Source organism: Urocitellus parryii, chromosome 7 (assembly GCF_045843805.1).
Source record: "Urocitellus parryii isolate mUroPar1 chromosome 7, mUroPar1.hap1, whole genome shotgun sequence".
Classification (NCBI taxonomy): Eukaryota; Metazoa; Chordata; class Mammalia; order Rodentia; family Sciuridae; genus Urocitellus; species Urocitellus parryii.
This window is the reverse complement of record NC_135537.1, coordinates 39,279,754-39,291,499: the sequence shown is the minus strand read 5'-3', so window position 1 is coordinate 39,291,499 and position 11,746 is coordinate 39,279,754. Positions and strand designations below refer to the sequence as shown.

The 11,746-nt window shown below is 40.6% G+C and overlaps 1 protein-coding gene across 1 annotated transcript in view; it reads left to right on the top strand.

Moving 5' to 3' along the window:
- The first annotated feature begins 150 nt into the window (after positions 1-150).
- Ptdss1 (phosphatidylserine synthase 1) overlaps positions 151-11,746 on the top strand; it is a 60,240-nt gene continuing 48,644 nt past the window's right edge. Inside the window, exon 1 of the mRNA XM_026383114.2 lies at positions 151-439. Coding sequence (XP_026238899.1) covers positions 261-439 — 179 coding nt within the window. The 5' untranslated portion in view covers positions 151-260. The remainder of the gene's footprint in view (positions 440-11,746) is intronic.

Below are 11,746 nucleotides of genomic sequence, written 5' to 3'. Positions count from 1 at the left end.
GCTCAGAGAGTGCTTAGAGATGCTACGGCCCGAAGGCCAGCTGGCGGCCGGCCGGCGGCACCCCCCTTCCCAGGTCGAATCGGCGGCGCCGCGACCCCGCCCTCCCGCGCCTGTCCTTCCCCCTGTTCCCAGCCTTTGCTGGGCGCCAGACCCGGCCCCGCCATCCGGCTGCTTGTCCGCTGCGGCTGGTCAACACTGCCGGGGTCCCAGCCTTCGCGGGCCGGGGCCGCCGGGACAGCGGCAGGACGGGGAGACGGGCCATGGCGTCCTGCGTGGGGAGCCGGACCCTGAGCAAGGATGATGTGAACTATAAAATGCATTTCCGGATGATCAACGAGCAGCAAGTGGAGGACATCACCATCGACTTCTTCTATCGGCCGCACACCATCACTCTGCTTAGCTTCACTATCGTCAGCCTCATGTACTTCGCCTTCACCAGGTGGGACGGGCTCGGCCTCGGCGGGGCGCGCCGGAGGGCGAAGGGTAGAGGCGAGAGGGAGGCGGTCGCCGGGAGGGTGGCCCCGTGTGGCTCGGGGTGAGGAAGCGGGCTGGCTGCTTCACGCACATACACTCGCAGACCCACCGCCTACACAGCTTCTCCACCCGCCCGGTGTCTCCACTGTACGTCCAGCCTACTCCCCACACCCCACCTCTAAATACCACCTCTCCTGTACTGCGCCTCCGGCCACACCAAGAACACACGCCGGTCACCTAGCACAATCGGTCACCTAGCACAATCGTTCACCCCGCCACACACACACATTCAGCATCACTCCCGCACACGTCACGACACTGGCGTCCTCCTCTGCAGCCCCTCCAGCCCCCGTCCGTTTTCAGCACACCGCATGAATCATCTCGAATGCACCACTTTCAGCACACACCACTATACTCATAAAACATCCAACTGCACACCTCCTGCAGGCACCATACACAGGCCGGGACACAACCCAGATCCCTTCCCGTGTAATTCCTCCAGTATTCAGCACTATCCAGCACACATACCCAAAAAATGCACCACATGGTCTTTTGGGTGCAGCACCTTACATATGCACTGCACACACATCCTCTAGTGTTCAGTTCCCCCCCCCGCCCCCTCCCAGCACCATCCATATCACAACACAAATTGCTGCTCTAGACAGCACAGCTATCATCTTTTATGCACATTGCTGCACACACACCAGCCCCACCATGCAGTGCACACCCTGCCCATTCCTCACCTGACATACATGCCTAAATGACATGTTGTCATGCAGTTATAATAATGTCTGGTGCCTTAATGTAAATGCTGTACGTGTTAAACAAATCACATAAGCCTTACACAACATAACACAACTCCCCCTGAAAACATACACACTCACATGCTCAAAAGCCCTTCTAATATCTGTTCACAGGAGCTGCCTACCCCAACTCTTGAACACCCATACCATGTGATTCTAGACTGCACCTGTGACCCCTGAGCTCCAACCAGGGAGCTAATTGGTGCCTGGTTCCTAATGGCACACATACCCTGGTTCCTATTTAAAACAATTTCTGTTTTCTGAGTGAAACTCTTTAAAGAAAGGAAAGTCATGCTTGCAACACCATTAAAGATCTGAGGTTCAACCCAGAGTAGTGTTTTGGAACCAGACTGCTAGTTTCAAAACTGTTTTTTTTTTTTTTTCCAATCTTTTTCTTTTTTTTAAATTTTGTTCTGAGTGCCAGGGTCTACATATATAAAATAGGGATAAAATATGTATTTACCTCATACAACTAATAAAATATATATTTACCTTCATATAGGGTTAAGAAGACTAAAAATAAATGTGTGAATACATTGAGTAAAGTATCTGATTCACCATGCCCAATTAATATCAGTTCTTTCCTGATTTTTTTTCCCCCAACAATCAATGCTTCTTAATGAGGGTTGGGGGAAAATGTTTAGGGGTATATCAGCTTATCACATGTACTAAGGAAACTTCCAGTATTTAGTGAATGGGAGAGTAAAGGCTACTAGAAGTCTAGTGACATATGAGACAAATTTGTACCACCAACTAAATTGTCATCCCCTGCCCCCCCAATTGTTAGGGGTGCCTCTCTTGGGAATAACTGCAACTTTTCAGATTTTCATAAAATATCTAATATCCTTCCACATCATACTTATTTTTTACCTCCATAGTCCATTTGACTCTCATTCCCTATGTGTTTATTTTCATGAATCATCTAAAGGTACAAAACATAAGTAACACTTATTCTTTAATAACTGAGAGTAAAAAGCATAAGTAACACTTACTCTTTAATAACTGAGGGTACTGCTACTGTTACTGTAAAGACTGATGCTATGTGGACCAGACCTTTCTACAGTATCTAATCAGTTGTATTTCTAGCTTTAGAGAGAAATTATTCTTAACTCTAATTATGATTATCCTCAAATACTTCATCATTTCACATGATTTTACCATTTAATAGCTATGTAACCACTTAATTTTGTTAAGCCTCAGTTTCCTTATCTGTGTGTAAAATGAAGATCCTAGTACTGATACCTTACAGGATTGTTGTCATGAGAACTAAATTCTCCTTTTTAGGTAATCTGTGTTTAGCTCAGTGGATAGCAAATGTTAAGTACTTAAGAGACATTATTATTATTATTATTACATGATTTCATTGAAGGCCAGTGTTTTCTAAATTATATTTGTTACTGAATGAGGATATCGAATGCTCTGTAATTGAGAAAAAGGATTAGAAAAATGGACATTAGATAATATACATGCTTGTTTCACATTACCTTCAATTTAACTTCATTTTATATGTGGGTTTTTAATGATGGAAATTAGAGAAGTAATTATACTATTTTAAATGATGAGAAGCAAGAATGAACCATTTGTTTCAACTTTTTATCTTTAATATTTTTGTAGACCCCTTCAAAATAAATCTTCAATACTGAAAGTCACATTCCTCTGGAAATTCTCTTTTATGGCCTAGTCTGCCAAGGCAGTTGACAAATTGTAGCAGTGAAAGTATGAAAAATTAATATGGATTTTAACCATTTGTCAGAAATAATTTTTAAAAACCCATAGTCTGAACTTCAGATTGTGGCCTTTTCTAAAAGTGATAACAATTTAATTTCTTATTTTAATTTCATAAAGAAACAAATCACATAATGAAGAATAATTAATATGAAGTTTCACCTTATATAAAATCATAAGCTCCATTAATAGAGTTAATACCCATTGTATCTTTTTATAATTTGTGTCACTTTTTAAGTGGGACAGTATAATGATAGGTTTATCTTCAGAAAGATTGAAAGTAATGACAAAGGAAAATTATGCATTACATGATCATTTGTAATGATCATAGTACCTTATCCTTATTTTATAAGGATTTTTAGTTAAATAACTGTTCAGTGCAATTCTTTCAGTAGAAATTTTAAAATATTCCTTAAAGTTTGTTTGGCAAAGACTAATTTCTAAAACAACAGACTATTTTGGGGGTGGTCATTACTAATATGTGAGAAGCAGTACCTGGGTAATGTCAAATGCTGCAAAGACCCCGCGTGAATTTAGATTGTGAAGGATTAGATGCCCTGCACAGATGTCTGAGACAAGTTTGGATTTGTCAGTAGTTCTTTTGTTAGATAGTGCTATGTTTTGGGTGTGATTTGACTCTCACCCAAGGATCCATTGTGACTGGAAGCTTGGTCCCAGGGTGGTGCTATTGGGAACCTATAGGAGATGAGGCCCAGTGGGAGGTTCTTAGGTCATTGGGAGCTGCTCTTATGCATCCCCCTGAAATCTCATCAGAGAGTTTTCAATGGAGCACAGTTGTCCCTTCATGGTCTTTCTGCCTTTGGTTTGAGGTTTAACCACACATACCCGCTGACCACACATACCATGGCTGACCGTGACATGAAGGGATTCAGTGAAGGAGTAGCCCTCACCATAGAACCTGAAGGAGTAGCCCTCACCAGTTTAGACTTTGAATGCCCCAAACTAGCTAAATAAGCCTCCTCTTCATAATGTCAGGTATTATATTTTAGTGATGCAAAGCTGATTAATACAGATAGAAACTAAACCAACTCATACCATGGTGTCTAAATCTCCTGTTCCTATCACCATCATTTAAAAGTGTCAGATGTCCCCTCATCCTTTCCTTAAGAGCCCATTTGCCATCCTTTTAGAATTAGTCTTTCTGAAAAGTAGATGGTTAGGTATATGTTTATAGGTTTGTTCAGCAAAAGTGAGACAAGGAAAACCTTTGTCATCAGCTCAGAGCATAATAATTATTGAGTACCCTCATATTCACTTTTCAAGGTGGGGAAACTTGGAAATACCAGATGGACTTAGCTGTTAAAACCCAATGTTTAGATTTGAAAACATAAAAATCTACTAAATTATATTAGTAGAATCCCACCTCTAAGGGGTACCTGCCATTGCAGAGTGAATCAGCTTCTCTTAGCACTTGCACAACAAAAATCATTCCGTGCCTAGAGGAGATGGCCTTTCTGCAGATGAATGATTAGCAATTTGTTTATGCTAGTTTTCTCCTGGATATGGAACTAAGGAGACAGACAAGGACAGGGAAATGGACAGATGTTTGATTTTTTTGTTTTTAGTTATTTGTTAATAATGGTTTTTACTTAATTTCCTTCATTGGCTTTGGAACTCCAGTTGGCCATTTTATCATTGGGCCATGTTTTGACCTTCTGTATGATCCTCTCATGGATCCTTGCCAGCCTTCCCTGTTCTTTCCCTTTTGACCATATAAATAACCTATTTGAAAATGTCTCCTGATAATGCTGATTCAGTTGTCTTGGTCCTGTTTCCTTATATACATCATGTTCTTTCTCTCTCAAGAACAGAAGTCCTGGATGTCCTTGTTCCCTAACACCAGCAGTATTAATTGATCATCTATAGTGACTATGTATTGGGATTAAACTGGAGGTGAACACACAGTGCTGTGTAGGTGGCACTTGAGGTCCAGTTAACATTGATCTGTACCATTTTTATTCCCTAGTTACTATTTGAATCACATTTTAAAAATTGGATTTAAATAAGGATCTTTTAATATTTTTCCTTAAACTTATTTCTGGTTTTTTTTGTCCTCATTAAGATTATAAGTTTATTAAAGGGGTCCATATTATATATTTCTTTGGGGCCATCTGTAGTGAATAGGCACCTGGGTGACTCCAGTATTTATTTGGATTAGATGGTGCCTTATCCCAGAGAGATTATATTTCTAGGAGCTGCTGCCCCTTAGACCCCTCTTTAGTAAACAGCCTTAATTCAAATTGGTCTGTTTCGAATAATTGTATTTAAACACTTCAGCTATAATCCTGTTACCAAATATAACACAATTTATCTTATGATATCCCTGTTGCTCCAGATTTCTATAGGGAAGTTACAGTATTTCAATCTCAGCTAATCCAGAAACCAGGATTAGTCCGGTCCATCTGATCTGCTTCCTCAACGCTGGCATTCCAGTTAATTCAATTCTGTAGTTCCCATTACATGTGGCTCAGGTCTCTGCCATCCTGGGGTTCACCATCTGGCTTACTTCATCAAGGACTACTTGGCCCTTCACAGCTTGTGGAGCCGCTCTCCTCTGTCCATTCCCAAGTCTTAGCTCGGCAAACTCCCAGCCCTTTGGAATAGCAGGCTCCCAGGCCTTGACTCCATGTCTCTGCAGCCCATCCTCCACATCTGCCCTCATGATCTGTTAAATCAAAATTGGGATTCTATCTGTCCCTGCTTATAATCATTCACTGGAGCCTACTACATTATAGGAAGTGCAATCTGATTCTGAGCTCTTTCCTTACAAGGTAGATCTGCTTCTGCAGCTCCCTCTTCTATTAGCCACACACACAGCATACCCAACAGGCCCAGGCAGTTCCCTGGCCTGCACCCAGTGCTGCTGTCTCTCTCCCTGGAAAGCACCCCCTGGTGCTTCCTGCCCACCCACAAGCCCTTGGCACCCTTTACAACCCATTTGAATGGTTCCCCTCCCAGATATCTTTCTTGATATTCCAAGAAGCACAGAAGAATGTTATTATACATCTAAATGCCTTTTATTATTGTATCTCTCCTAATGTAATATTTGTTTCTATGTTAATTTGTTTCTATGATAATTTCTTGAAGCCCAATATCTTAATCATCCTGTGATAGATGCCCAATAAATGCTAAGTGAATGGAACACAAGAAGTCATTTATCCAATAAGAACTTGGGGGAAAAAGCCCCATTCTTCTTTAGCTGATGTCTCAGCAGTAATTCTTGACAAACATCATAACCTCCTTTAAAATTGATTGAAGATGGTTGACAGAGCTGGTTGACATGGGTCTGCTGTGTTGCCCAGGATTACATTTTCTACAGGGAGAGAGGTTCTTAACAATGACTGGGCTTGGGCTGGGGATGTGGCTCAGGCGGTAGTGCGCTTGTCTGGCATGCGTGCGGCCCGGGTTCGATCCTCAGCACCACATACCAACAAGAATGTTGTGTCCGCCGAGAACTAAGAAATAAATATTAAAAATTCTCTTTCTCTCTCCTCTCTCACTCTCAAAAAAAAAAAAAAAAACCAATGACTGGGCTGCTAGACTTGACCCTTTTAAGTATTTTCAAGGACTCTCATTAAAGGTAATGAAGGAGGGCTGGGATTGTGGCTCAGCGGTAGAGTGCTTGCCTAGCACATGTGAGGGCCTGGGTTCATCCTCTGCACCACATGAAAATAAATAAAAAATTAATAAAAAATATTGTGCCCAACTACAAATTATATATATATATATATATATATATATTAAAGGTAATGAAGGAGATGATGGGAACAGGGAGGGACAATTAGCCTAGAAGCTTTGGGAGTCATGAAAGCTAGACATTTTCAGCTACCTGGCCAGGGAGAGGATTGTCCCAAGATTATGTGAAGTGAATGATTTGGCCTTGGGTTCTTGAAGTCTCCATATCTGCTGCCTGTAGTCACACATCAGACATCATACTGACATGGAGTCTGAATTCACACAGGATCTGAGTGTAAAATTTCATCTTTTCTTTTTTTTTTTTTTTTAACTCATGGCTTTCCTGAGATTTCCTCTGCTTTTAGGACATTCTGTCTTTGGGTAGTTTCCTGTACTAGTTGAAGCAGTATTTGACAGGGATCAAGGTGTTTGAAAATTTGATTGGGCTTGTAGCTATTTGCTGGTGGTCTCTATTGGCCCCTGTGGCTAACCCTCTGCAAGGGAACAGGGGAATCACTGTCAGTAGACTCTGGCTGTGATTCTCTCTCACATTCTCTGAGTTGTTTGGCCCATTCTGCCAAATCATCTGGCACATTCTTGCCACCCACTATGTTGAGGGTGCCCGCCATGTGCCAGGCATTGTGCTGGGCATGAGAGGTATCTCCTTGGAACAGGGAGGACCTGTGCCCTGCAGAGCTTCAATCTTAGCCTTATTTTAAGCTGTATCTCAGATGTTTTCACCATCTGTGGTCAGTGCTGTCCTGGTACATGTCAAGGGCACCCCCAAAGTTTAGCAGAGAGGGAAGAGGACTTTGTTTCCTGAAGCCTTAAATTTGGATCATTATTGTTGAATGTAGCAATCTTGACCTAGAACTAGCATTCCCCAGCCTCTGGCACCAAATTGCATTGACCTCTGTATTGGCTGTGAAGCCAGAAGCTTCATTTTCTTCATCCTTCAAAGGTATTCCTGGCTCTCTCTTTCTCTTTGGAACTGTGGGGCAGGTAAAGAAAATCCCAGCTCAAAGGGAAATTCTCTGGGAAGCTCAGAGGCTACAGGCAGAGCTGTCTTATTAGTAGCTGCAGCAGACTCAGAATAGAAATTAGGGAGTGGGCACAGTACCCCAATTGGGGACTGAAAGTCTCCTTCTTGTTGCTATAAAGCAAAGCGTGTGGGGGAGGGGTCATCCTGAGGCCAGGAGCAGTCAAGATGGGGGCCACAATTTATCATCTCCCCTGGGATGTGTAAACTACATTGCCTGCTCACAAAGCCTACGTGAGAAGGGCCAGGCATATGCCAACATCCCAAGCAGGGCTTTAGTTTGTTTCTGTTAGGTTTCAGTTCTTATAAAAACATTTCCTTTATAGAAAGACCATCCTAATATGTCTTTTTTTAAAATTGTGATCTTCTTAAGAATAAGGTCATGTTTGATCATCCCAGCCCCCAATGTAGTCCCTACCCAGTAATAGACACTAACTAGGTGAAGGAATGAGTGGCCATAAACAAAGAATATTCAGATATTGTGAACTAGTAATAAAGGACACTTCTTCTGTTTGAGGCACTGTTCTAAGTACCTGTGTTAAGTGATAATCCTCACAATGACCCTGTGAGGTAGGACTATTACCAGCCCTCTATTAACTGTGGAGGAAACAGGCACAGAGAGATTAAGTAATCTGCCCAAGGACACACAGCTGGCATTCTTGCCCTTGCATATATTCCTTGTCACCATACCAAGACTTCCTACTTGTACTTTGAAGCCAGACCTCATCATAAAATGTAGAGTCTGATCATTTCTCCCCTTAGGGTGCTCTGAAGATTGAGTGAACTCACACGCAAAGCAGTTAGCATGCTCAGTGGGGCACAGAATATGGTGGATATCCATAAATACTGGTTCTTGTCCCCAAGTGTGGGGTTTCTAGGGTCACTATATGGCCTTTATGGCCAAGATCCTTTTTATGATTAACCATGGAAAATTTCTGTATACTTTGGTGTACAGTTACATCTCAGGGTTATTTGGAGTTTAAAGAAGATGGTCTCATACCAGGCCTTACAGAAGGGCCACGAAGTCTCAGATTGCCATGAGGCCAGCAGGGGTGTTGGGCAGCCTCATCATGCATTTGGCTTCATTTTGTGCCCCCCACCACTTATAAGGGCTGTGCTGACTGCCACAGATGCACCCTCTCTGGACTCAGGAAACTCACAAGGGTGTGAAGGCGGGTCCTCTAATCAGATAGGACTCAAGTTTCTTCCGGAAACTCACCACTTAATCTTTGCAGAAGTTTTATTTTCCTGTACTGTGTGTTTTCAGTTTATCTAAAAGCCTCATTGTCCATCTTTGATGCTTTTTTTTTTCTGATTAGATAAATATGAAACTGTCAACTTTCCAGACTTGCTAGTTGATTCATCACCCTTTTTTCTACCTGAAACTAGACTACCTGATTCTTTCTAAAATTGCTCAAGATTTACAAAATGGCAATTTTATTAGTTTTATATCCTTATTTCTTCTTATTTCTCCTCTCTGTAGAAAAATCAGTGTCACCATTTCTTGGGTGGATTTCCAGAGATAGTCTATGCAGCTGTAAGCACAGGTCGTAATTTATATTCCCTATATATGTGCCCTCATATGCACAAATAGTTGCTTGTTATACCCACTTTTCTGCAGTATTTTTAAAATTTCATGATATCTTTGAAATTATTCTGAAATGGTTAATTCGCAAAATATGGTCTTCACTCTTAATTTCAGTCCGCCTAATTTTCCACCATGAGACTAAGCCTCAATTTAATCAATGTTCTTTTGGCGAGCATTCAGCTTATTTTCCATCTTTTGTGAATATATACGGTTTCATAGAGAACAAGCTGATACATATGTAATTTGTACATATATCTGAAGGATAAATTCCCAGAAGTGAAATTGCTTAGTCATAGGGTATATGAGTTTATAAATGTAATATATTGCCTAATTTGCCCTCTATAAAAGAGGTTTAAATTTATACTACAGCCAGCAACCTATAAGGGTGCATATTTACCCATTTCTTCATATCCTCACCATCTCAGTCATTAAATGTTTCCCTTTGTCAATGAGGTAGATAAGAAACAATCTCTGAGTATTATTTTGTCCATCTCTTCCCATGAGTGAGGTTGAGCATCTTTTCTCTTGTCTGAGAGCCATTGGATTTCCCACCTTGTAAACAACCACTTCATGGGCTTTGCTTATTTTTCAGTTTGTTTTTATATGTCCATTATTCTTTCTATGGATTGCTTTTTGTAGATTAGAAGAATTAGCCCTTTGTCTTTATGAGTTGCACATATTTTTTCCACATTCATCACTTTCCTTGTATTTGTTAATGATTGTTTTGTTGTGTGGTTCTTTCTGGGTTTCATGCCATACTTCAGAAAGTTTCCCCCACTCTGAGATTGTTGCCTTTTATTTGTTTGTTTGCTTATTTAAGATTCTCATAAGTCCTTCTGGTTTTCTTTTCTTTCTTTTTTTTAATCTTTAATTCTAATCATCCAGAATATATTTTGTTGTGAAGTGTGAATTATGGACTCTCCTTTCTTTTCCTACACAGCAGTTCATTTTAGCCTTTATTTGTAACTTACAATAAGATATATTGTATATCTTATCAAAGTCTTTCCTACCAACCCTTTGCCTCTGATATGATGTAGACTCATTTTGGGTGTCTTTTCACAAGGTCGCTTGGCCAAGGGGAAACATCATCATTTTCTGGGACTAGCAGACCTGGTTTGAATTCTGACTCTGCAGCTTCTTAACCTGTGTAGTCTTGGGCAAGTAACTTAACCTTTCTGGGCTGTTGTTGTTTCATTTTGATAATACTCCATCTTGCAATTGGTTGTGACAGAGATGATGTTGATTAACTGCCTGTAAAATGCCTGGCACACAGCAGATACTTGATAAACACTAGCTGTTATTATTGTCACCAGCACTATTGATATCAGTAATGTGATGTAGGTTTAGATGAGGACACTGTGGTCCTTCCCTGTGCAGCCATTCTTTAGTCAAAGCTAGTGTTTCTGCTGGTGAATATAGAGCTTCCCTGCTCGAGCCAAAGGAGTATCCCAGGTACCCTGTGAAGGATTAGGCTGGCATTTTTAGTGCCATGATCAGAAACTCTGGGTAGATGGTCAATTGTTATGGTGTCCAATAAAGTAAAACTGCACTTTTATATAAGATGAAGTCTGATTCTGTAGTTAGGTTTTGTAATCTGATATATGAGGTTAACAGTCAGCATTTGTTTGTTAGTGCCATTGGGGCATAGGGGCATGTTGATGAAGAAACATTGTGTGATATCTCTCTCTCTCTCTCTCTCTCTCTCTCTCTCTCTCTCTCTCTCTCTCTCTGTATGATCTCTTATTTCAGAATCTATGTCCAATCCTGTCATAACTCTACAGTTAATTAATTGGGTGCAGAAACTTAGCTTGGCAAGACAGAAGGTCATATCTAAATTCACTTCTGTTTTTCTGTTTTAAACCAATACCCTAGGACTTAGTCTTTTGTGAGATAATTTGTTAGGGTTTCATTCCTCACCTCTTCATATATTTTGATCTAGATTTGTTTTTGTATGCAAAATTATTTTTTTCCTAAGTTTTTGATCTCTACTTTTCCTTCAGTAATGCTTAATCTTAATATTTGTCTTTTGAAAACACTTTCACTGCAGTCCTTCCCTTGATAAGCTCCATGTTTCATATCATTTTTAATTTATTGCTACTAGTCTCTTGTCTCTAAAATGTCTCCTTCTGTTCCATATCATATTTTCTGCCTATTCATCCTGCATTTTAAAAAACTGAAACACTGAAATGCCTTCTCTCAAGCTTCTCAGTTATTATCAATAATTCAGAAAATCTTCTCTTAGATCTGTTTTCCCTCTTTCCATTGGCTTTTCTTAAGTCCCAAACATGTTACTGGTCTCTTCTTCTTTTTAATGTAAACTGTGAAAACTTAATTATTCTCCATTGTCAATATTAAAGAAACTCTGGGAAATTTTACTTTGTTTTACACAATAAATATTCTCTCTAATCAATAATCAGTCCC